Genomic DNA, 27,101 nt, shown 5'->3' with positions numbered 1-27,101 from the left:
TCTTTGTTTTATGTATTTTTTATATCTTATTTGTTTTGTTATTTTAGTGCAATTTTTTTTACTCTTCCTTTAATTGTTAATACTTCCGTGTGTGTTTCCCCTTTATTCCAGACAAAACATATTCCGTCCTACTTGTGACCACTCCGATGCTTTCTGTATCAACAGTTTTGTGTAGGACTATTTGAGATGACCAATAGAAACTAATAATTTCTCTTCGACATTTCAAACACAATGAACATAATACAATAGGCCTTCTCCTCACCATTTTGCTTTATGTTATAATTTGGTCATGAAATTGAACTGATATTAAAATAATAGAAGATACAACTCAATGGTTTGAGATCAGAGGCAAAGTGTTTCACATGTGGGCTACTTCCTATGCTACTTAGTGCTAAGAAAGGATAACCATCGTATTGTCCTATCACTGATGACATGTCATTACAAACAAATAGGAAATGTTATGACATGCCCAATAAGTTTATCTTCAGAATGTACTTTATGATCTGTTTCAACATTCCATGTCTGTACCAGATAATCTCTCATGTCAAAAAGAGCAGAGTAAAGTGTTGGAGGTTTGAGGAAGTGAAGGAACACTCGCGATAAGAAGCCTTGCTCCCCACAGTGAGCAGTAGTTTGAGCTATCAGACAGACAGACAGACAGACAAACAGTAGATATGGTTCCTTCTCCGTCATGCAGAGGTAAGGACAACTTAAAATAGCCAAGATAATAAAAACTAGTGAAGTTATGAGTGGGTGTTTGTGTTACATGGTCTTAAAGTTATTTATTCAAATCAAAAGGTTTGTTCTTTCTCACAGATACTTCAATCAATGACGAATGTTACAAACCCACCTCCTGTGATCATGGAAGAACAGAGTTAGTAGCTGGAGATTGTATTTCTCTATCATGCGGGGCTCTGAGTGACTGTTCCAATATTACCTGGTTGTTCAGTTACAACAATACAATGACTGTAGAATTGGTTGACAAAGGGAAGGTTAGGTCTGAATACAAGGAAGAAAGAGTATGTGTCACAAAGGAGTGTTCTCTGGAGGTAAAGAAGTTGAGAAAGGAAGATGAAGGTCCTTACACCTGCAGATCCATCCTATCATCAGGAGGACACGTTGATCATATACGATATGATCTAAAACTAATCAGTGAGTATTTATATTTTTATGTACTCTCCTGAATTAACACTTTTGGGTTAAATAACTTGTGTAGTGTTTCAATCATTCATATTTGAATATAGTTTCATGGATCCTCTTATTGAGATTTGAGAATCCTGTGTGACGAGAATAATTTAACAGTTTAAATAGATGTCTTTATTACTGTAGACATTTTCTTACATTCATTTATTTGTTACATTTATATAGTCTTCAAGTCTCATGGTCTGCAGTTATTCATCAGTAAAATATCAGGCCCAGGCCACAGACACACCAGCAGAACAAAACCCTCCACCCTGTTATAAAACGATATATTTGAAGCTGGTGTAGTTGTTGTAAAGAGTGATCAAGATAGTTTCTAATACAGTATGACTGTAGACAATTTCTTATATTATATGTATGTTTAGTAATTCTATGTTGGTCTTTGTTCTGTCTTTGCTTTTAATCCACATGGAGCAGCAAGCACACACAGACCAACCACAACCACAGTGAAAGGTATTTCATCTCTATCTTGAGGAGCCATGTGTCTAAATGGTGTCTTTATCTGTCATGTAACTCTGAGGACTTGGTAGTGGATGAATCAATGAATGCATGCCAGCATTAGGAACATGATAATCTCTGATATTATCACCAAATATGATGAGAACATCCCAAAATCGTCAGTTATAACTGTAGACATATCTTATTTTTTGTTGTTTTGTTTGTTTGTTTAGTTACATTTTAGACATAAACTCCATTTATAAATCAGAAAAAAATCTGCAGGAAAAAACTCTCATCCCTTGTCTCAAATGGTTTTTTTAAGCATATTTCTTGGAAAGAGTTATTGTGATGGTTTACTTATTCCATGTTTCTTTTTGTTTTGTCAGTGTTTTTGCCACATGGAGTAGCAAACACAACTTGCACAAGCACATCCAAACCAAGCACTACACCAGTGAAAGGTAATTAATCTCTATCTTGAGGAGCCATGTTTCAAAATGGTTTCTTTATCCATCATGTAACTCTGAGGACATGGTAGTGGAGGTACGAGTGGCCTACCATGAGGAACCTGTAACATCTCTGACATCTCCACTAAAGTATGATGAAACAATCGCACATTCTTCCGTTATAACTGTAAACCTTGATAAAACTCAACGCTTGTCTAAAATGATATTTTAAAGCATATTTGTTATAAGGAGTGAGTAATGTTCCTCTTTTCCATTGATTTTAATCCACAAGGAGCAGCCAGCAGCAGCCCAGCAGCAAGGCCCTCAACATCAACACCAACCACACACACACTGAACGGTATTCTATCACTGTCATGGTTTAAAATGGTGTGTTTCCATCTATCCCTGTTACTCTCTGGACTTGTAGCATCAAGTTATGTCTTCTAACTATCTAACTTCTCCACAACTAACCCTAATAAATCATCACACTTCCTCCTTCTGTTTCACAGAAACACAGAGCTGGCCAGAGATGTACTTTATTAACCACAACAACATGTCAGCAGGGGCATGAGTCAGTCTGGATACACACTCAACCAAGCGATGGTTGAGTGTGCTATCCTTTTGTTTTAGTTAAGAGGTTTAAGTTATAAGAGTTAAGCTTGAGACAAAACCAAGATAATTTCAGCAGGTGAAGTAGCAGGTGACACTACTGACCCAGGTATGTGTTCTAACAATCTGACTCTCACTGCATCACCAACAAATGTTTTCCCACGTTTTTCCGCATTCAAAAATACTTGCCCTTGCACAAAATCGAATTGAAATTCTGTTTGTGTGTGGCCAGACATAGAGCCACTAACCACAGCAAAGAATAAGTACAAGTGTTGAGTTCAGTTGAGTTGCCTCAGTCCACATGTTCCAACAGTGAGTTCAGACACATGTCACTATGGAGCAGGTAGGGGTTAGGGGCAGCTCCCTCAAGGACGCCATGACAGTCAGACTGCGGAGTGTGGACATTGGGGTTGGAACCCAGAACCTCTTATCTTGGAGTCAAACACCTTAGGTAGACCATCCTACTCTCTTTCATCCTAGCATTTATATAGAAAGTCTGTCAAGTTCTCTGTGGTTCCAGACTTAATCCCATGTGTGTTGTTATAATGGTAAATGGCCTCCATCACCCTTTGTGACCACTCAAGGCGTTGTACCATCAGCTCATGGAGGTCGGTGTGATCTCTTGCAGCTCCTACAGCGGGGGTCCTGCTGCGGGTCCTGGTGCTGCTGGGCTTCTCCGTCCTGACCCTGGTGGTTCTGCTCCGCCTCATTGGCTGGTGGAGAACCAGAGGTGAGGAGAGAGAGAGAGAGAGAGAGAGAGAGAGAGAGAGAGGGGGGGGGGGGGGGAGAGAGAGAGAGGGAGAGGGAGAGAGAGAGAGAGAGAGAGAGAGAGAGAGAGAGAGAGAGAGAGAGAGAGAGAGAGAGAGAGAGAGGAAGAGACAGGGAGGGAGAGAGAGAGGGGGGGAAGAGAGAGGGGGGGGAGAGGGAGAGAGAGAGAGAGAGAGAGAGAGAGAGAGAGAGAGAGAGAGAGAGAGAGAGAGAGAGAGAGAGAGAGAGAGAGGGGGGGGGGGGGAGAGAGAGAGAGAGGGGGGGAGAAAGAGATAGAGAGAGAGGGGAGGGGGGGAGAGTGAGAGAGAGAGAGAGAGAGGGAGGGAGGGACATAGAGAGAGGGGGGGAGAGAGAGAGAGAGAGAGAGAGAAGGGGGGGAGAGAGAGAGATCGAGAGAGAGAGAGAGAGAGAGAGAGAGAGAGAGAGAGAGAGAGAGATGAGAGAGAGAGAGAGAGAGAGAGAGAGAGAGAGGGGGGGGGGGGAGAGAGGGAGAGAGAGAGAGAGAGAGAGAGAGAGGGGGAGAGAGGGGGGGAGAGACAGGCTAACTCAAGGCTAAATTTGTCTTGAAGAGTTTTTATTTAGTGAACAACATTAAACAAAACAGCAGCACCTATTTCTATGTTGTGCCGTTTTCCTTGTCCTTCAGAAGGCTTAAAGTCTAGCCCTTGGGGTGAGGGGGTGTCATAGTGTGGGTCTCTGAAGGCCTTTGGGACTTTAACTGAGTTATGGCCTTTACTAATAGTCTTTACTTAACTTAACTTGTGGTCATGTCTCCATCTTCACATCTGTTTATGTCGCCATGGAAACACTGACTGTGGCTTTCTCTCCACCAGGTAACAGGGCAGCAACAGAAGAGTGGATTGTGAGTTAAAGACCAAAGAGGGTGAATTACAGTAACAGGTTGTGTTCGTGGCCAGTTTGACTTGTTCTCTATTTACTGTGTTGCTCAACAAGTGGAGAATATGACAACAATCCACACTAAGCAGGTCAATGTTAGCAGAGGCTGCTTCCATTTTAACTACATGTTAGTAATAATAACATTTAAAATGTTGCAGTAAAGGAGGGTGGGGTGTTTAATGAGGCTTAGCAATATAAAGTGTCAGTCCCTTTGGAGGGCGGTGGCTGCTAGAGGGATGTGAGCAGCAGTAACTGATGACTGTGTTGGTGCAGGGTCTGAACTCTGCCAGCGACGCCCCGCCAGCCAGAGAACGCCTCGGCCCAGGGGCCAGTGACCAGGTGAGACTCCTTCACCCATTCAACACACACACACACACACACACACACACACACACACACACACACACACACACACACACACACACACACACACACACACACACACACACAGACTCACACACACAATATATTCATTCACTCCGTCGTGTAATTGTCACATTGAATACATCTCACATGCAATGTGATGCAATTAATGTCTGTTTTTTTTCAATTAATTATTCAAAAAATGTGAATTAATGCACTTATAATTCTTAAATCCAAATTGAAATATACATATATATATATATATATATATATATGTATATTTCAATTTGGATTTAAGAATTATAAGTGCATTAATTTACATTTTTTGAATAATTACATAATTACATTTTATCTTTTCTTATGCTTATTTATACCAGCAACACACATTAATTACCCTGATGTTGTTATTGTGTGTATAAGATCTACTTTCTGTATATCTTTCTGTTTTATTATTCTTATTTAAAGGTTTTTATCTCTAGTTCTTCCCCTGTGGGATTAAAGGAGTTCATCTTATCTCATGTGAATGTGTAGCAGCAGCACACTGTGGAGATGGACCTGGACTGGGCCCCCAGGGCCCCCTCTGTGGTCCAGCGTGGTGGGATGAGGGCAGTAGGCTCAGCACAGGTAAACATTATAGACTCAGCCACGCCCACCTCACAGGTCACACATGGACCTGAGACACAGAGAAGGTTGGGGGGGAGTCAACAGAGCAACATTTAAAAGGTTTACATTTCAATCTGAATCTCCATGAGATGTTCCTGGCTTGGCTTCTCTAATAAAATATAATTTTCCATATCATGAAATGTGTAAATTGCTCAACAAATGTTATGGGTACAAGACTGTGTCACACCAGTCAACAACAGTTAACTTTCGTAAAGTATGGCTCAAAGAGGGAGAAGAAAGCAGCGGGAGTAGCTTTGAGGACAGTGTTTGAGCGACTGTGTTTTCTTGTGTGGGTATTGGGTAATAGCCTACTATAGTCTGTTCATGTCTGTTTAATTCTCTGTTGGTACACAGTTTTACCAACAATTATTAAACAAATGAGGAAATACGTTGTAAAAAGGACAAACCCTGCAAGGGACATTTCATGGAGATTCAGATTTAATTAAAAATATATATTTTGGTTCTTACAGGACCAAGTGGATCCTGGTGAACTTAGCGATGCGGCTACCTATGAAAACATGAGGGCCCCTCCAAGATGTGCTGGGGACACTGCAGACATGGGCGTCCATTTTGTCACCGTCCACCAACTGTCAAAATGACAAACGTCTGGACAACACGTGATGAAGCAGGGGGAAGCGGTCGGAGCTATAGCTTGTTGTGGTTGTGTTCAGATGCATTATAACCGACTGAGCAAACTTTGTTTCCCTTGGTCCTTAAACAAGCATTTAGGCCGGACGAAAATAATGAAATTAATACAAATTCCATGAGGCAACAATTGCTGAATGCAACTTCTCACAAATGTAAATGATGGGAACAATTTTTTCAAATGAGTTTATACTTTGTCCTTGACAGGGCGCCAGAGACCAAACAGAATATATGAAAAATAATCAACGGACCAATGAACACAAAAGTTTGTAGCCAACCTTTTTGGTGAGGTTAATAATATAATAATCGGACTATTTTAAAGCTCCTGCATTTAAAATGTTCTTGCTCTACAAAACACCATATTCTGTTTTGCTTTAGATATGTAGGCTACGAATGTAACCAAGATGTGATTTGAATTGTGCAATAAAAATAAGAACATTTCTCCATTTGCATTATGTTACACTTTCCTAATGAGATTTTTACAGAAACACAAATACTAGTTAGACTTTTAACCCATAGTCAATTGTGCACCCGTCCAACAAAGCATTGACAACATTATGCATCTTCTATTTCATTGATCACATGTCACTACAAACAACTCAGACATTTTATCATGTCACCAAATAAGACCATCTGCCCAGTGGACACTCTGAGTGTATGAATTCCTAAAGTCCTTCATCTGTCTGGACCGGCCGTGAGCCCCCTAGTGGCAGTATGACTGCACCACGCCACGCCAGAGGGACTCGAGGACACTGGTCAAGGTCCAAACCTGAGATAAGTACACACACTCAGAAACAATAAGAGGTTCTGAGTTATCATATTTAAGCCAATGACAAAACCAAGTTCATTATGAGTAATGTGTCCTAACAATCTGACAATCTCTCACTGCATCACCAACAAAGTTTTCCCACATTCCTCCGCATGCAAAATTACTTGCTTGCATAAAACAGAATTTAAATTCTGGCCGTGTGTGACCCGACTTGGAGCCACTAACCACAGCAAAGCATATGAGCAAGTGTTGCAACATAATCTGTATAATTTCTAAATGGGAGATAACTATTCACATCTCTGTTCTAGTCACTTAAGCCGATGCTTTAGTCAAGGTGTATAAACAGTGAGTTCAGAAACATGTCATTAAGGAGCAGGTAGGGGTTAGAGGCAGCTCACTCAAGGACGCCATGACAGTCTGGCTGTGGAGTGTGGACATTGGGGTTGGGACCCAGAACCTCTTTATCTGAGAGTAAAACACCTTAACAACCTATCAGTCGTGATCGTAATTTCCGGTTAGTGCACCACGGAGTACTCGATTTGGAACAGCACTCACATCTGAAAAAATAATGTAGTAGATAGTGCGGATAGTATACTTCCTTTAAGTATACTCATGGAAGTACGGGTATGGTCTCACGAACATACGTGACACTGTCACGTTATTTAATCTATTGTAACGTGATCAGGGACACGTAGGCCTATTTTCTAAATTTTGTATTTCAATTCGAAGTAGGCAATTTGTCGTGTCACTAAGCATGACTTCCAAACTAAGGTTCTGTCCGGGAGCGTTCTCCCTAATGTCCCTTATGGAGCTCCGTACAGATCATTCATTGATGAAAATTGTCTGTGATAACTAACAAATGACAGCTTTTGGCCACCCGTTTCTACTTAAAATTGTCTGTGATAACTAACAATATGACAGCTTTTGGCCACCCGTTTCTACTTTCACCTTTGATACTGAGAAATTGTGACAATACACGGATAGGCTGCTCTGTAGGCAAACCGCGAAGGAAAAAAGGGTAGCTGCTTCATCTGTTCTTTTTAGAATTGTATGTCTTGATGTTTATTTTATCTAGCCATCTAATCTCTTGTTTTTGGCTGAATGAACGTCCGCGTCGATGCCTCGATCGCAAGTCCAGTGTCGCGAGCGGACGTTGCCATGACATCTAGAAATCATACCGTATTTAATGGGTTGTAGTGAGTGTAACATAATTCACCTACAGTATTTTGTTTTGTGTTGTTCTTTCAATTGTGTTAGGCATGTCGTTTACTGTCTTGGTGGTTCAGGGATCGCTGTCCCTTTTAAGGATTACGAGCGTCTCATGACGTCAGAGCCCATGCGGGATTTGTTTACCTTCAGCACGTTTTGATTTCCTGTTTCTCTCTTACTAAATGAACGAGTCACAAAACTGTGTGCTCAACGTGCGAAATTGTGTCTCTCACTTATGGCAATTTCCACAGGGTTATAATTAATATTGATGTGTAGGGGTTGTTTATAACTCGTGAATAATATTGTTTAGACCACGGTCTGGGGGAATACTCTGATTCTGATTGGCTGCAGTGCGTGCATTAACTCCTGATATAGCCCTACAGACACCTGCTAAGTGCTCTAAATTAAATGTATTATTATTATTATTATTATTATTATTAAGTAATTCCAGTCAGTGTTTAGATTCTCTGCCCGAGCCCGAGCCCGATGCGGGCCGGGTCGGGCCGATATTTCCCACCACTATACTCGGTCCGGGCCTTTGATCGAGCGTTTTTATTTTTATTTTACCATTGGTTTATTGGCCTAATCTGAGGAGAAATCTATGCCATAAACAGAAATATTATAGGCCTTTAACACACGGGTCTCCTCAATGCCGTGGAACGCTCCGTTCACTTGCATGGGTAGTAGTCCGGTGACTTGTCTACCCCAGCGTCTACCGTTGCTAAGCGACGTCATCGTCTTTGCGGACAAATTATTTCTCTGCTGATCAACACTACAAATGGCCAAAAGACTTGTTTCCCCCCCCCCCCCCCCCCCCCCTTAAATAAATACTATGGCAGAATTATTATTATTATTATTCTCATTCAACTTGAACATGTGTTTTTACAGTAGAGTGGTGGAGGGATGACGTATGTTGGCCAACCCGGAAGTGAGCGTCGCCCTGGATTCCCTCGACAAAAAGCCAACGGGTTTTGCCATTGGATTTTGGATTATTATAAATTGAAACAATTTATTAAATAAATATTTGTGAGATGTCATTACTCATTTGTGAGATGAGTTTGCTTCCTATTTATGTCGAGTATACACCCCTACTTTCCACAAGCATCCCCCCCATATGGATTTGGATAAATGTTGCCACGTCCCAGTGGTGGAGGTATCATATATATGAAAGAGGGCATTCAATTATACTATAATGATCAATTAGGAGGCCGAAGCCCTAAAGGAAGTGATGCAATAGGTGACTGAGGGTCAACATTTGAGAACCTCTTTTATCAAAGGGGGTCTCAAAGGACTCATACGCTTCAACAGCGGCTGCAGCAGAAGTGTTGAGACGAAAGATGATATCAAGACATTTATAGAATATTCCCATTCACATGATTCTTCGCACGACCTGCAGGTTGGAGAGACTGAAATAACCCCCAAAATGAGTAATAATGTAAAAGCAGCCAAGTCCCACAAATTGCTTGAACTATTTATTTCATTCCATTGTTTCGTTGATATTCATTATTGAAAAGTTTCAAGCATATGGATTTAATGCAATATATAACAAACAGTTCAAAATGGTACCATGAAATGTCTTGTTTATTGTATTAACCAGTTCATTTCTCTTTTGTGAAAGTCACCAAAAGTCGAAAAAAGTTAAACGCAAGGTCACAGGCTCTACGGCCACACCAAACGCGTTGCTCGCGTTAGGGGCGTTGAAAATCGGCATTTTTGCATAGACGCAGTAACGCGCCCAACGCACCAACGCCCGGAGTTCAGAAAATTGAACTTTCAACGCTCCAACGCGTGACGCTTAGCCGCGGTAGCCAATCAGCGTGGAGCTTGACCCGACGTCACTGGCAGAGAGTAGTGAGCTTGCACAGAAGCATACGGCCGACATCTTACTTTTTTCTAGGTGGAAATAGTAACATAGTTACGCCATTAAATGCGTTTATGGAAACATTTCTAGCGAGAAATGTGCATTTTACTTTCATAATGTTCGCTCGGTGAATGTGAAGGATGTTTGGTTTGATAGTTATGACGAAGAGGGAACGCTCCGTTCACTTGCATGGACAGAGTCTCTGGTTGCTAAGCAACCTCAACGTCTTGGCGGACTGCTTCTCTGCTGATCAACACTGCGAATGCTGGAAACACACCAGACACACCATGTGAAGTTATTTAACCCGATTATTGTTATTTATATCCGAGATTATTTAATCTAACCTGATCTAAACTCTATCACCCAAACACGGCGGCGTTTGGGTTTCCTACCTCGGACTCCAGCGCAGCCACGGCCGACATTCTGGGTGGAAATAGTTACATAGTTACGCCATTAAATGCGTTTATGGAAACATTTTTAGCGAGAAATGTGCATTTTACTTTCATAATGTTCGCTCAGTGAATGTGAAGGATGTTTGGTTTGATAGTTATGACGAAGAGGGAACGCTCCGTTCACTTGCATGGACATGGACTCATCTAGCTGCGTTGGCGCGTTGACGCGTTGGAAGCGTTGAACCACCACACACTGGTCAAGCGTCAGGTTAGGCGCGTTACTCGCGTTGTCCAACGCGAGTAACGCGGTTGGTGTGGCCGCACCAAGGTGCTGCGAACACACCAAGCGCGTACCATACGCAGCTCATACGCCCCTTTTATTCCTAGTCTGTTTTACATAGTTTTGAATGATGACTATATGCTCTGTAAGGTGACCTTGGGTGTCTTGAAAGGCGCCTCTAAATTAAATGTATTATTATTATTGCAGCTAAAATGTTGCTTGACCATTTTGTGTCAAAAATGGTCCTACGTACGCAGCTACGCGCCTGTGGCTGCGCTGGATTTAGGAGTCCGAGGAAGGAAACCCAAACGCCGCCGTGTTTGGGTGCATGATAGAGCTTGGATCGGGTTAGATTAAATAATCTCGGATATAAATAACAATAATCGGGTTAAATAACTTCACATGGTGTGTCTGGTGTGTTTCCAGCATTCGTAGTGTTGATCGGCAGAGAAATAGTCCGCCAAGACGTTGAGGTTGCTTAGCAACCAGAGACTCTGTCCATGCAAGTGAACGGAGCGTTCACTCTTCGTCATAACTATCAAACCAAACATCCTTCACATTCACCGAGTGAACATTATGAAAGTAAAATGCACATTTCTCGCTAAAAATGTTTCCATAAACGCATTTAATGGCGTAACTATGTTACTATTTCCACCCAGAATAAAGAAAGATGTCAGCCCTATGCTTCTGTGCAAGGGTCACTACTCTCTGCCAGTGACGTCGGGTCAAGCTCCACGCTGATTGGCTATTGCGGCTAAGTATCACGCGTATGAGCGTAAAAAGTTAAATTTTTTGAACTCCTCGCGTACGCGCGTATATGTACGCGCCTCATACGCCCCTAACGCGAGTAAAATGTTGCTTATACGCATGTAACGCATGTACGCGCCTCATACGCGCGTAAACCAATGGTTCCCTATGGAAAAATTGCCGATTTTATACGCGTCATACGCGGGTAACGCGTTTGGTGTGGCCGTACCTTTTAAACTTGTGGAAGCACTTTGCAGTACTGGGAGACACCATTTCTAACGGCAATGGAGCTAGATTCTAAAAATATCAAAAGATGCCCAAAGCAAATACCTTTAACCCATAGTTGGGTTTTATCATATTAAAAAGTTTCAGAGTTTCATTGACCACAAATTGAGCAGAAATATTTTGCATACAAATCTTTAAATAGTTTAACCACATTAAGAAAAATACATTCGTTAATTTTTTTTATTAGCCACAAGTTTTGCACATTATCCAAACAGAATACCTGAAATGTTGATATTTCAGCCCTTTCGGGTTAAAACAAGAGAAAAGGACAACCTAGCAAGAGTGAAAAGTTTGGGTTAGGTGACCTATAGTTCAAAGATGTCCCTGGTCAGGTAGACTAAATAAAAGTGTATTCCCAAATGCTCCAGGACATTCCCTCAAGCCTAGAGAGACATCAGTGTTCGACTACGACTACTGCAAGCCAACAAATTGGCTCTTGCACACCAGACACGCATTTTGCTTTATTTTAGGTTTTCAAGCATCTTAAAATACCCAAATCATCGCTCCAATACACAAGTCAGCTAATGGCCTACAAGGAAATGCTGAAGCTAGTGTTAGTGATGGCGATAGAAATGGACAAGCTTGCGTGTACAAATATGCAACTAGAATTGCAAGGTTCACAGCCCAGTTGCATAAGTGGTCACAACCGTTGGATTGTAAGCAAGGGTAAAAAAAAAAAAAACTTCCCACAAACTAGTCAACATGGTCAATTGAAAGCCTGTACAAAACGACCCTGGAATAGTCAAATGCAGCTTTACTGCGGATGAATTAAGCCAAATTGCATAAACATCCAATGGTAAACAGTATACAAATGCAATCAAGGTTGCACTCACACTAGGTCATCTGGCCGTGGCTGTCGCAACTGTGGCCTGGCCACGGTAGGCTCTTGTACATACACCATCACGTCGCTAGCATCCAAACAATTCTACCAAACCTTAACCAACTAGTGAAAAATGGAACAAAACTTTAGCACACACCCAGTGACTAATCACCTTGTCCAGGGGTGTTCCAACGTGGTTTACCAGAGGGCCTTGTGGACTTAAAGTAAGCCACACATTTGACAGAGACAGCACGGAATGACGTTAAACTAAACTAATTTACAGGTTACTAGTGCTAGTGCAATTACATGAGCATTTTGCACAATATTTGTACTCCAATGCTACGTAAAGCAGGCTTCTTCCGAAACCCGTAGCCTGCTACATTGAAGGGCAACTGTAACAAATCCTGACCAAGACCGAAAGATGGCTCTGGAAGCCACTACGGCCCACGCAGCAGATTACTGCGTGGACCGTGCTGGCTTCCAGATCAACCCTTCGGTGGACCATTCATACACATGTATTCCGAGGATGTTTTGAAGACACTGGAGTCCCATGGCACTAGATTCCTTTGAAGACTAAGTTAGTATGGGGGGGCCCAAAGGGGCCCCCCCCATAGATCTTGTCAGTCATCCAACACCTGTTAAGAAAAACACACACACACCACAAGATACAAATCAGCAAAGCTAGGTTAACAAACAGCGGCGACATGCATGTCAAGGTGCAAAGAGCAGGGATACTGATGGCTTGTGTCCGAGGAGACAGCCCAAAAACGTCAACATTTAATAAAGGAAAATAACTTTTACTCACTGCGGTGGTCTGTTTCGAAGTGCCATGTTGGTAGCAATATTTGTCTGGGCTGTTCAGTCAAATGCCCACAAAAACAAACACTCAACAACGCATACTTTCAGTTTGTATAAAGTGACAATAGTGATCTGCAATCTAGATCGAAAACTTTCCACCCTCACTAAACTCAACCTCGATTGACACAGGCCGATGCGAAAAGTAAACCAAACCCATTGTGTTCACCTTTAATAAAGGGGTGCGTGACAGGTGATCTCAATTAAGAGCTAATCAGAAAGAACACACTGATCGGCCATGAGTGAGACGTTCAAAACGAGGACGAGGATTTAACGGAATTGTTACCATTCAAATTCAAATTTCTTTATTATTGGATAGGGTATGATATCAATGATTTGGGTTTTGAGTAGGCCTATATTTCTTAAATATATTTCTTACATTTTTTCACCCCTTCGCCTTTTGAATATGAAATCTATAATCTCAGCCTCTCTATAATTTGCCCAAAACATATTTTATTGTTCAAATAAAATCCCATCCTTATTTTGCCATTCATATTGAATCTTTACTGTCTTTCATTGTACAACACAATCATCTAATAATTATTCATAACGTCTTCCATCTCCTTGGCTGCATTTAGACGAGGCTCGGGTCAGAGCAAAGATCGGGTTCTACACAAGATAAGGGATAAAGTTATTTATTAGAATAAAGTAAGTATCATGAAATCTGTAAAGGGATTAGTGTAGCGTATGGAAGATTAGAAAATGTGCGATTATATGGTTTGGACAGAAAACCAGTACCAAAATCACAAGGACCGACCGAGCCAGAACGGAGGAAACTTACCCAGACAGACAAAACAAATACTGGGAACAACAAACCATCTTTACCATGTTGGAAATACCCAAACAAAATTCAACAAACCAAACCTGAACAGCAAACCAACATATGTGACCAACCAACTGAACTACTGACCAAACACACAATTCTTTCGACTAGCCTATGTATATGGGCAGTGGAAAGTGTGCTGTGGGGATGTTGAATAGTGTTAACCTAAAACAAAACATGGAACCAATCCAAAGGTCCAAACCCTTAAGGAACCCCCCTAAACAGAACCCAAGCCCACCTGCCTCTGTGGAAAGAGAGAGAGACTGGCTAAAGCCTGCGTGGCAGACCTGCACAGGTGCACCTCATCAGCTGACAAGCCTCCCAGCCCCGCCCACTGGCTACCTGTAGCAGGTAGGCAAACACAGAGGACCCAGCAGACGAAGGAGAGAGAGAGCAGTCACAGCTGTCACATCTGTTGCCTGAAGATTCTTTGTTTGTCTCCAACAAAACCTTCCAAACAGATGAATCATTGGCTCATCCCAGAAGTGTCAAATTACTTTTGTGTGTCAAAACGGGCAGGGTGGTCGTGGACTCCTGAAAAATACTATGGTTGTTTTGTATGTAGAATAAAATGCCATTGTACATTTAAAAAAAAAAAAGGGAAGACTTTCACAATGCAGGACTCTGGGAATGCAGTGATGGAATCCCGATAACACCTGTTCCCTAATAAATGGGCTCAAGATTCTGAGTCTGCCTGCAAGAGGTTGTGTGTGTGTGTGTGTGTGTGTGTGTGTGTGTGTGTGTGTGTGTGTGTGTGTGTGTGTGTGTGTGTGTGTGTGTGTGTGTGTGTGTGTGTGGGGGGTTGTCAACATATGTGTTATAACGGTCCGACAATCCCCACAGCCAACCCTATGAAACCATCACACTTCCTACTTCAGGTTCACGGGAACACAGAGCTGGCCAGGGATGTAGGCCTGCTTCATTAGCCATTTTTTAGTTGTAATGTTATATTTAAATTAGATACAAAAGTGAGCTGTATACATTTCAATCTATTGACTCATAGTGGCCATAGAATGCTTGTTAATGATGTGATAAACTAAAACAATGTTTTCACAACTTCATCAGCACACAAAATACTTCCCCGTACGCTGTGACAGAGATGAATGTCTTGCCGCATGTGAACCGATGGCCACAGCAACACGTCTGCAAATGAAATGGCTGTGAGATATCGAATCTGCATTTCTTCTAAAGGACATGAACAAACACATTTAGACAAAAGTGAAAATGCGTTCAGAACTGAAAATGTGGGGTCAAATTGGGGTTCAAACCCAGAACCTTTTGGCTGGGAGTCAACCTCTAAAACTAGGATAATATTCTGTATTCTATCATCAAATCTTTTCTATAGTGTGTCAGTTTTAACCTTTAGTCATTTTCTATGGTTTCCAGCATAGGTCTACCCATGTAGGTTCTTAATTCATATGAGATCCTGCCGACTGAACGAGAGGAAGGTAACCTCTTCCTGTGTTCAGGTGGACCTATAGACCCAGGGTTCGCAGCAGGGGTAGCGCTGGGTACAGCGGTCCTGTTGATCGTGGGCCTGGTTCTCCTCATTCGCTGGCTCAGAAGGAGAGGTGAGAGGAGACCAGTGACACCATCGTGTTGTCACGTCTACATCTGCTACACACCGTTTATATCACCATGGAAACGTTCACTGTGGCTTTCTCTTCACAGGAAACAAGAGGCCAAAGGACCCCACAACCACTGTGAGTTTAAAAAACAAAACTTAAACTATTTGGTTGAATAAGAAATAGCATTAAAGCCATCTAGTTCAATATTAGTAGAGGGGCATTCTGTGGTTATAATGCTACACAACGTAGCATTATAACTGAAGGGGGCCACAGGCATGAGTGTTAATAATCTCGCTGACCGCGAGATACAAGAATAAAAAGACTCCCCCTAACTTTTTGACGTATGAAGGTCTGCAGCGTGGGAAACGCTGACCAAACAACACATCTGCAGCACGGCTGTGTTGAGATGAAGAATCTGAATCATTTCTAAAGGACATGAACATCCTTTTCCGTCATTTAAACAGCTGTTTCAATCCAAAGTGACTAAGATGATTAAGGGGTAGGTAGGTGTATTGGCATCTTGTAGTTAGGCCTTGGGGTAAAAATCCAGAAGCTTTTGGCTTGAAGTCAACATAATCACTAGACTATCCTGCAGGCCTATTCTATCATCGTAGTTATATAGAAAGTCTGCTTATAACAAAAGAATAATGCTAGCAAATAGCATTATTACAACAATATAGTTTACAACAGCATCATTACTGCATCATAGCGTCAGTTATAACCACTGGGTTGTGTAAACCAGGGTTTTCAGCCTCTGGTTCGATCCCCACCTGGGGTTGTGGGAGATGACTTATATTTAATACACAGTTTTTTATAAAATAAAAAGTATACACACCATACATAACCATATATACACACCATACATAACCTTGTAGGAAACTACTACAAGGTGGAAAATTCACTGAGACTTCAATATCATGAACAGATGATAATTGGAATAAACAATTAGCAGATGCACAAAATGTGTTGGGGTCACAAAATGGTCCTGATCTAAAAATGGGGTCATTGGCAAAAAGCTGTTGGGGACCCCACCACTGGTGAGACCAGCTGATGAGTAACTGGGTTCCTGTACTGAGTCAACACAGTCTCACTCCGAGAACGTCAAATACCGACTGTTGGCAAAGGCCCTTTAGCGTCGGTGACTGACGGGAAAGGTACCCTTTTTATTCGGTCGGTGACGGTAAAGGTACCCTTCGGCGTCTTCTGCATACGGAATGGGGGGTGCCTCACTACGTCTCTAATAGACGATGTGAGCATCTTTCCTATTGGATAGTTTTTTAGGATATTCTTCTGTGAAAATGGCGGACATACTTTTTATCCTGGGTGGAAAATATGATATTTTAGAATAGTTACACCATTAAAAGTGTTTATGTAATCATTTTTAGCGAGAAATGTGCATTTTACTTTCATAATCGTCGTTCGGCGAATGTGAAGGATGTTTGGTTTGATAGATATGACGAAGAATATTTCATCGGGCGATAATGGCCGGCGTACAGGCATCCCGGGCTCACGAAAATAGGTGACACTGTCACGTTATTTAATCTATTGAAACGTGATCAGGTACACGTATTTTCTAAATGTTCGTGTCAAAAAGCAAAATTTTCAAACTCATGCATATCAATTGGAAGTATTTGTCGTGATTTGTCACTAAGCACGACTTCCATCTAAGGTTCTGTCCGGGAGCTTTCTCCCTATTGTCCCTTAAGGAGCTCCGTACAGAACATTTATTGTTAAAAATTGTCTGTGATAACTAAGAATATGACAGCTTTTCCAGTCTCACCAATATGCGCACAGATCGCACGGTTTGACACTTTCAAGATGCGTGCAGTAGCCTACATACGCCAAATGACCATTTCGTGTGCATACGATACGCAAAACCCAGCATTAACTACTGCGGAGGGCGGATACGTCCATTTCGCGTGCATATGATACGAAAAACCCAGCATTAACTGAATGGGAGATGCAATATTTTAGGACAGATTCACCATTTAACGTGTTTCTAATGACATTTCTAGCGAGAAATGTACTTTTCCCTTGAATAATCCTCAGTCAGTGAATGTGTATGATCTTTATCAATCTTTATTATCTGAATGGGAAATGCAGCTCACGTGTTTCCTGCTTTTGTGTTATTAAACCGTTACTTTATGTAACTTTTAATGATATCATCTTGTTAGAAACACGTACGTTTTCGTGAACACTGGATTACGTCGCATTTCAACATAAAATAGCGTGTTACACACACACACACACACACACACACACACACACACACACACACACACACACACACACACACACACACACACACACACACACACACACACACTGCATTTCGCTGCCAAATAAATAAATACTAAGGCAGAATAAAGAATAAATTAATTCATTATCATTCAACTTCAACATGCGTTATTACAGTATAGTGGTGGAGGGATGACGTGTGTTGGCCAACCCGGAAGTGAGCGTCGCCCTGGGTTCCCTTGACAAAAAGCCAACGGGCTTTTCCATTTGATTTTGGATTATTGCAGAAAAATTAGCATCTTTGAAGCACCTCCTCAAAAACTGAAAATAAATAAAAATAACTGTGCTCCAAAGAAAGAAATGTAAACCAATGCATTCCGAATGGGAGTGTTTCTCCGATTTTTCCATGCTACACAGAACGAAATGTAAACCCATGCAAATAAAGACTTCATGGTCATAATCATTTAAATATCATTAATCTCCTGAGGGTGGTATTCTATTTTTTTCAACGGGGCTGAATCCAGTCACTTGACCGTCATGGTTGCTATGGTGGTTGCTATCCACCAGCCCCTCTAATCCTTACATGGCTCTAAAAACCACGCGGCAAATGAGCTGCCGTGATTTGTGTTGTTTTTGTCGTAAACTAGTGTCCGATGGTTAAAAAATAGACGGATATTCCAAGGTATCCTTAAAAGGCAGCTTGGATGTTTTTATTTTCTGCAGTTTAGACTTCTTCTATAACCTATTTTTGAAAGCAAAACACCAAGCTCATTGATTTAACGAGGCAGGGTTATTTGTTTTATTTATTAAATAAATATTTATGAGAGGTCATTCCTTCTCCTGAGTTTTCTTCCTATTTATGTCTAGTGTACAACCCTACTGTCCACAAGCATCACCCCCCCCCTCCCCATATGGATTTGGAGAATTGTTGCCACGTCCCAGTGGTGGAGGTATCATATATATGAAAGAGGGCATTCAATTATACTACAATGATCAATTAGGAGGCCGAAGCCCTAAAGGAAGTGAGGCAATAGGTGACTGGGTCGACGACATTTAAGTAAGCTTTACTTTGAGGTCTCTTATATATCAAAGGGGGTCTCAAAGGACGCATACGCTTCAACCTGTGGCTCCGGTCCTACAGGAAATGACTCAGCAAGTGCTCCATCTCGTTGCACCTGCACCCAGCGGCTCGCTTGCAAGATTTTGGCCTGAAGTTATTCCCAGACCTACACCGTAGCCATCCAACCTGCATATCTGAGAATCAGGCCTCTCTTTAATAATGACAAAATGTATAAGAGAAATACACATTAACTTTTGACTCATAAGCGGCGTGGTGCCGGCTCCTTTTGACCTTTTGACCCCAGACTTCTGGGGGAATAGCTGAATCAATTCATTAGTCAATCAAAAGCATGTAAATATCTTCCCGGTGACGTAAGAGGGAGAACAAGGTGTCCTTCAACATCTACGCTTCCAGGCGATTGCAACGGTGCCACACATGAGCATATTCGAACATGTTTAATGGTAGTAATTAGCTGTCGAAATTGGAGGCCTTAATCAATAATGAGCAGCTATTGATTTGCTTCCCGATAGAAATTTGTGACAAATGACATGTTATTTAGCCTCTACACGTTGAGTTGAGTCCAATGACACCAAGCATGACACTCTAGAAAATGGTAACATGTATTTTACATGGTACACCTAGGTCTAGGACATGATCTCGGTGTAGCAAGAGGGCGAGCTTGATCTCATTGGACTCAGCTTAACGTGTAGATGCTAAATAACATGTAATTTGTCAAAAATCTCCATCGGGAAGCAAATCTATAGCTGGTCATTATTGATAAAGGCCTCCAAAATCGACAGCTAATTACTACCCCGAAACATATTCAAATATGATCATGTGTGGCACTGTTGCAATCGCCTCGAAACGTAGATGTCAAAGGACACCTTGTTTGCTCCGTTACGTAACCGGGAAGATATTTTCATACTTCTAATGAATTGATTCATATTTTAAGGTTCTCGGAGTGAGACTTTAAGCGGCTGCAGCAGAAGTGTTGAGACGAAAGATGATATCAAGACATTTATAGAATATTCACATTCACATTATGATTCTTCGTCATAACATCCGACCAAACATCCTTTACAGTCACCAAGCGAGGATTATGAAAGTCCAGGCCCCCCCTTCCGGCACTCAAGGTCCGACTGGGCCAAGTTTAGGGCAGGAAGGGCCCCCCATTCCGGCCCTCGGGGTCCGACCGGGCCAAGTTTCGGTGCGGGGGTCCCAGTTAGGCCTTAGAATAAGGTATTCAAATTTCAGGGCGGTAGGACCTTCCTATCTCAAAAACTGTTTTTCCACCACATTCTGATCCATTAGGTCTTGCAGGTAACACATCTGAGGGGCTTTGTCCTTTAGGCCGAAGCCCTAAAGGAAGTGATGCAATAGGTGACTGGGTCGACAACATTTAAGTATGCTTTACTTTGAGGTCTCATATATATCAAAGGGGGTCTCAAAGGACGCATACGCTTCAACCTGTGGCTCCAGCCCTACAGGAAATGACTCAGCAAGTGCTCCATCTCGTTGCACCTGCACCCAGCGGCTCACTTGCAAGATTTTGGCCTGAAGTTCTTCCCAGACCTACACCCTAGCCATCCAACACGTATATCTTAGAATCAGGCTTCTCTTTAATAATGACAAAAAACTATTAGAGAAGTACACATTCACTTTTTGTTATCTCATAAGCGGCGTGGTGCTGGCTCCTTTTGACCTTTTGACCCCAGACTTCAAAAACGTGGCCACAGGCCAGCTGTGACTACACACCTTAAGCCACAAATGTACACCTCCATCCCACAAAAAATGGGGACTAGAAACTAACCTCTGTCTTATGTACATTTACCGTACTGTGGGAGGTCACGCCCCTTTTCCGGCCTTTTCGAGATAGCTAGGGATGCTAAAATGTTTACACACATTTCCCGGGGCCCCGAGAACGACATATCCGAGATTTGGAGTTCTAGCCCTTAGAGAAAAAAAGTTTTCCCAAATGGACTGTCATTTGGACAAAGCCCCTCAGAAGTGTTACCTGCAAGACCTAATGGTTCAGAATATGGTGGAAAAACAGTTTTTGAGATAGGAAGGTCCTACCGCCCTGAAATTTGAATACCTTATTCTAAGGCCTAACTGGGACCCCCGCACCGAAACTTGGCCCGGTCGGACCCCGAGGGCCGGAATGGGGGGCCCTTCCTGCCCTAAACTTGGCCCAGTCGGACCTTGAGTGCCGGAAGGGGGGGCCTGGACTTTCATAATCCTCGCTTGGTGACTGTAAAGGATGTTTGGTCGGATGTTATGACGAAGAATCATAATGTGAATGTGAATATTCTATAAATGTCTTGATATCATCTTTCGTCTCAACACTTCTGCTGCAGCCGCTTAAAGTATCACTCCGAGAACCTTAAAATATGAATCAATTCATTAGAAGTATGAAAATATCTTCCCGGTTACGTAACGGGGCAAACAAGGTGTCCTTTGACATCTACGTTTCGAGGCGATTGCAACAGTGCCACACATGATCATATTTGAATATGTTTCGGGGTAGTAATTAGCTGTCGATTTTGGAGGCCTTTATCAATAATGACCAGCTATAGATTTGCTTCCCGATGGAGATTTTTGACAAATTACATGTTATTTAGCATCTACACGTTAAGCTGAGTCCAATGAGATCAAGCTCGCCCTCTTGCTACACCGAGATCATGTCCTAGACCTAGGTGTACCATGTAAAATACATGTTACCATTTTCTAGAGTGTCATGCTTGGTGTCATTGGACTCAACTCAACGTGTAGAGGCTAAATAACATGTCATTTGTCACAAATTTCTATCGGGAAGCAAATCAATAGCTGCTCATTATTGATTAAGGCCTCCAATTTCGACAGCTAATTACTACCATTAAACATGTTCGAATATGCTCATGTGTGGCACCGTTGCAATCGCCTGGAAGCGTAGATGTTGAAGGACACCTTGTTCTCCCTCTTACGTCACCGGGAAGATATTTACATGCTTTTGATTGACTAATGAATTGATTCAGCTATTCCCCCAGAAGTCTGGGGTCAAAAGGTCAAAAGGAGCCGGCACCACGCCGCTTATGAGTCAAAAGTTAATGTGTATTTCTCTCATACATTTTGTCATTATTAAAGAGAGGCCTGATTCTCAGATATGCAGGTTGGATGGCTACGGTGTAGGTCTGGGAATAACTTCAGGCCAAAATCTTGCAAGCGAGCCGCTGGGTGCAGGTGCAACGAGATGGAGCACTTGCTGAGTCATTTCCTGTAGGACCGGAGCCACAGGTTGAAGCGTATGCGTCCTTTGAGACCCCCTTTGATATATAAGAGACCTCAAAGTAAAGCTTACTTAAATGTCGTCGACCCAGTCACCTATTGCCTCACTTCCTTTAGGGCTTCGGCCTCCTAATTGATCATTGTAGTATAATTGAATGCCCTCTTTCATATATATGATACCTCCACCACTGGGACGTGGCAACAATTCTCCAAATCCATATGGGGAGGGGGGGGGTGATGCTTGTGGACAGTAGGGTTGTACACTAGACATAAATAGGAAGAAAACTCAGGAGAAGGAATGACCTCTCATAAATATTTATTTAATAAATAAAACAAATAACCCTGCCTCGTTAAATCAATGAGCTTGGTGTTTTGCTTTCAAAAATAGGTTATAGAAGAAGTCTAAACTGCAGAAAATAAAAACATCCAAGCTGCCTTTTAAGGATACCTTGGAATATCCGTCTATTTTTTAACCATCGGACACTAGTTTACGACAAAAACAACACAAATCACGGCAGCTCATTTGCCGCGTGGTTTTTAGAGCCATGTAAGGATTAGAGGGGCTGGTGGATAGCAACCACCATAGCAACCATGACGGTCAAGTGACTGGATTCAGCCCCGTTGAAAAAAATAGAATACCACCCTCAGGAGATTAATGATATTTAAATGATTATGACCATGAAGTCTTTATTTGCATGGGTTTACATTTCGTTCTGTGTAGCATGGAAAAATCGGAGAAACACTCCCATTCGGAATGCATTGGTTTACATTTCTTTCTTTGGAGCACAGTTATTTTTATTTATTTTCAGTTTTTGAGGAGGTGCTTCAAAGATGCTAATTTTTCTGCAATAATCCAAAATCAAATGGAAAAACCCGTTGGCTTTTTGTCAAGGGAACACAGGGCGACGCTCACTTCCGGGTTGGCCAACACACGTCATCCCTCCACCACTATACTGTAATAACGCATGTTGAAGTTGAATGATAATGAATTAATTTATTCTTTATTCTGCCTTAGTATTTATATATTTGGCAGCGAAATGCAGTGTGTGTGTGTGTGTGTGTGTGTGTGTGTGTGTGTGTGTGTGTGTGTGTGTGTGTGTGTGTGTGTGTGTGTGTGTGTGTGTGTGTGCGTGCGTGCGTGTGTGTGTGTATAACACGCTATTTTATGTTGAAATGCGACGTAATCCAGTGTTCACGAAAACGTACGTGTTTCTAACAAGATGATATCATTAAAAGTTACATAAAGTAACGGTTTAATAACACAAAAGCAGGAAACACGTGAGCTGCATTTCCCATTCAGATAATAAAGATTAATAAAGATCATACACATTCACTGACTGAGGATTATTCAAGGGAAAAGTACATTTCTCGCTAGAAATGTCATTAGAAACACGTTAAATGGTGAATCTGTCCTAAAATATTGCATCTCCCATTCAGTTAATGCTGGGTTTTTCGTATCATATGCACGCGAAATGGACGTATCCGCCCTCCGCAGTAGTTAATGCTGGGTTTTGCGTATCGTATGCACACGAAATGGTCATTTGGCGTATGTAGGCTACTGCACGCATCTTGAAAGTGTCAAACCGTGCGATCTGTGCGCATATTGGTGAGACTGGAAAAGCTGTCATATTCTTAGTTATCACAGACAATTTTTAACAATAAATGTTCTGTACGGAGCTCCTTAAGGGACAATAGGGAGAAAGCTCCCGGACAGAACCTTAGATGGAAGTCGTGCTTAGTGACAAATCACGACAAATACTTCCAATTGATATGCATGAGTTTGAAAATTTTGCTTTTTGACACGAACATTTAGAAAATACGTGTACCTGATCACGTTTCAATAGATTAAATAACGTGACAGTGTCACCTATTTTCGTGAGCCCGGGATGCCTGTACGCCGGCCATTATCGCCCGATGAAATATTCTTCGTCATATCTATCAAACCAAACATCCTTCACATTCGCCGAACGACGATTATGAAAGTAAAATGCACATTTCTCGCTAAAAATGTTTACATAAACACTTTTAATGGTGTAACTATTCTAAAATATCATATTTTCCACCCAGGATAAAAAGTATGTCCGCCATTTTCACAGAAGAATATCCTAAAAAACTATCCAATAGGAAAGATGCTCACATCGTCTATTAGAGACGTAGTGAGGCACCCCCCATTCCGTATGCAGAAGACGCCGAAGGGTACCTTTACCGTCACCGACCGAATAAAAAGGGTACCTTTCCCGTCAGTCACCGACGCTAAAGGGCCTTTGCCAACAGTCGGTATTTGACGTTCTCGGAGTGAGACTGTGTTGACTGAGTGCAGGGTATGAACTCTATCAGGGACACCCTACCAGTCATAGGAGGCCTTCATGACCAGGTGAGACTTATTCATCCTTTAATCACACACACACACACACACACACACACACACACACACACACACACACACACACACACACACACACACACACACACACACACACACACACACACACACACACACACACACACACACACACACGTACGTCCTGAAGCAATTTATCAATGTAATTATGTGATGATATAAAGACATAGCATATATTAATTAAAAGGGGGTGAAAGTAATTTAATTGAGCATAATACAATAACTAGGAATATGAATCGAATGCGTCTAACTCCACAACTCCTGACCGTGTCACAGCATCTCAGTGTGGACGGAGATCAGGGCGGAGGTCCAACATACGCCTCTATTGTCCTGTATGAGGGACAGAGAAGCGTGGCTACAGCACAGGTAAACTGTCTCCTAGTGGAAGGATATCACAAGATGTCAATAATAATAACAGTATTGAATGTCGCAGCTTCCATATTGTCGTGATATATCATGTCAAGGCTCTTGCACCACCTGGCTCTCGTACCTCGTCACAACAGCATCAAAGCACAGAGCATCATGTCATGGTGTGGGACACCATGGAATGCATCATATCACAACATTCCATATCACAGTTATTCCATGTCATGATATAATGTGTCACCACATTCTGTTTCACGTCCTTCCATGTCACCCTATAGGATGAGGACGGTTCCAGCGATGCAGTGACCTACTCCTCAGTGAGGGCCTCTCCCAGATGTTGAGAGAAGGCTGGTGATGTGGATGTACACTACGCCACCGCCAACAAACGGGCAAAATAAAAGTCTTCAGATGAGTACCTGATGAAACAGAGCCAGCAGCAGCAGCCATCAGTAGAAATTATGAATATACAAAAATGTTATTGTCAATAAAACATTTATCTTCAGGTGTAAACACATTTTTTGATCTATAATTGCTGAATCCTCACATGAGGGTAATCAGAGGAAACAGTGATTCACAATTAATTACTGGTAATTACAAATTACCAAAGTTTATTAAATTTAATCATAAATTGCAAATATTTCCCGTCTGGTTTCGATGAAGGAGGCTACCAGCTCATATCTTATGAAAATGCTAGTATTTAGACAGCCTTTAGAGGGCGCCATAGACTAAACTGATGGGGAATGTGAAAAAGTCGGCCTAGAACTGTTCTTATTAAACATCCCTGGCTAAAGTGAGACCGTATTATAAGGAATGGTAAGTTTATGTGTAAATGTGTTTAAAGTGAGGGGTGTGAATCTGAGGTTTTAGCTCATGCTTTTTTATATTTAAGTTGCTTGACCCCTTTTTCTGTTTTCCCATTATGTCGAGTGAGTGTATATATAAGTGTATTTATTGAACTTTATATTAAATATCTCTGTAAGGTAATGTCTGTGTGTCAACGTTGACTTGAGAAACCTGCTTTCTGCTTAGGTTTGAAATGAGCAATTAAAAATATATAATTTCCTGTGGTTTACCTGTTTACCACTTCCACATTTTAACAAAATGAAAATAATACAATAGGCCTGCTCCTCATCATTTTGCATAATGTTAATGTTGTACAATCATTCGGTAAAGAAATTGAACTGCTCATTCAATAAAAATAGACGATAAATAAAACTCAATAGTTTGAGATCAGAGGGAAAGTATTTCACATGTAGGCTACTTCTTATGCCATTAAGCGCTAACAAAGGGTAAACCATCATATTTTTCTATCACTGATTACACGTTATTACAAACAAATAGGAAATGTTATTATATAGCCAAATAAGTCCATCTTCACAATTTACTGATATGTTTTTACAGTCCATGTCTGTACCAGGTAATCTCTCATGTGAAAAAAGAGGAGAGTAAAGTGTTGGAGGTTTGAGGAAGTGAGAGAACACTCGCTATAAGAAGCCTTGCTCTCCACAGTGAGCAGTAGTTTGAGCTATCAGACGGGCAGAAAGACAGACATACAGACAGACAGATATGGTTTATTCTCCGTCTTACAAAGGTAAGGACTTTAAATAAACAAGATAATAAAAACTAGCAAAGTTATCAGTGGGTGTTTGTGTTTGATGGCCTTAAAGTTATTTATTCAAATCAAAAGGTGTATAGTTTGCTAAACATTACATAACTGAATGTTCTCTCTCACAGATATCTTTCCAATCAATGACAAATGTAACAAAGTAACTTTCTCCTCAGATTATGTAAGAACACAGTTCAGAGCTGGAGATTGTGTCTCTCTATCATGCGGGGCTCAGAGTGACTGTTCCAATATGATCTGGCTGTTCAGTAAGAATGGAGCGTCTGTAGAATTCGTTGTAAGAGGGAAGGTTAAGTCTGAAGACAACAAAAAAAGACTACATGTTACAAAGGAGTGTTCTCTGGAGGTAAAGAAGTTGACGAAGAAAGATGAAGGTGTTTACGTCTGCAGAGAGTTCCCATCACCACAAGTAGGGGTTGATCATACACTGCATGAAGTAGAACTAAAGAGTGAGTATTTATATTTGTATGTTATCTCCTAAATTAACACTTTTGGGTTAAAACACATTGGGAA

General features: G+C 41.6%; 1 protein-coding gene across 5 annotated transcripts; it reads left to right on the top strand.

Moving 5' to 3' along the window:
* The first annotated feature begins 611 nt into the window (after positions 1–611).
* On the top strand, positions 612–25,342 carry LOC115534117 (paired immunoglobulin-like type 2 receptor alpha). 5 transcript variants are annotated; one of them, XM_030344778.1, is made up of 10 exons: positions 612–699; positions 817–1,152; positions 1,618–1,653; positions 2,025–2,096; positions 2,374–2,439; positions 15,537–15,638; positions 15,739–15,770; positions 24,518–24,571; positions 24,875–24,964; positions 25,243–25,342. In XM_030344778.1, the coding sequence occupies exons 1-10, from the start codon at positions 675–677 to the stop codon at positions 25,303–25,305; spliced, it is 876 nt and encodes a 291-aa protein (XP_030200638.1). In that variant the 5' UTR covers positions 612–674; the 3' UTR covers positions 25,306–25,342. The 5 variants fall into 5 exon arrangements, with proteins under 5 accessions (XP_030200638.1, XP_030200636.1, XP_030200635.1 ...); XM_030344776.1 differs by lacking the exons at positions 15,537–15,638; positions 15,739–15,770; positions 24,518–24,571; positions 24,875–24,964; positions 25,243–25,342 and adding exons at positions 3,319–3,420; positions 4,292–4,320; positions 4,629–4,694; positions 5,250–5,342; positions 5,852–6,476 and having other exon boundaries at positions 2,380–2,439; XM_030344775.1 differs by lacking the exons at positions 15,537–15,638; positions 15,739–15,770; positions 24,518–24,571; positions 24,875–24,964; positions 25,243–25,342 and adding exons at positions 3,319–3,420; positions 4,292–4,320; positions 4,629–4,694; positions 5,250–5,342; positions 5,852–6,476.
* The last annotated feature ends 1,759 nt before the right edge of the window (positions 25,343–27,101 follow it).

Source organism: Gadus morhua, chromosome 21 (assembly GCF_902167405.1).
Source record: "Gadus morhua chromosome 21, gadMor3.0, whole genome shotgun sequence".
NCBI classification, from domain to species: domain Eukaryota; kingdom Metazoa; phylum Chordata; class Actinopteri; order Gadiformes; family Gadidae; genus Gadus; species Gadus morhua.
Note: the sequence above shows the minus strand (reverse complement) of the source record. Positions and strands in the feature narration are given on the sequence as shown.

Excerpts from the sequence above, each read along its gene's own strand:
- LOC115534117 (XM_030344775.1), top strand. The coding sequence starts at position 675 with ATGGTTCCTTCTCCGTCATGCAGAG. Across the intron at positions 2,440-3,318 it reads AACCACACACACACTGAACG|CTCCTACAGCGGGGGTCCTG; the intron begins GTATTCTATCAC and ends GATCTCTTGCAG. Across the intron at positions 5,343-5,851 it reads GGGCAGTAGGCTCAGCACAG|GACCAAGTGGATCCTGGTGA; the intron begins GTAAACATTATA and ends TGGTTCTTACAG.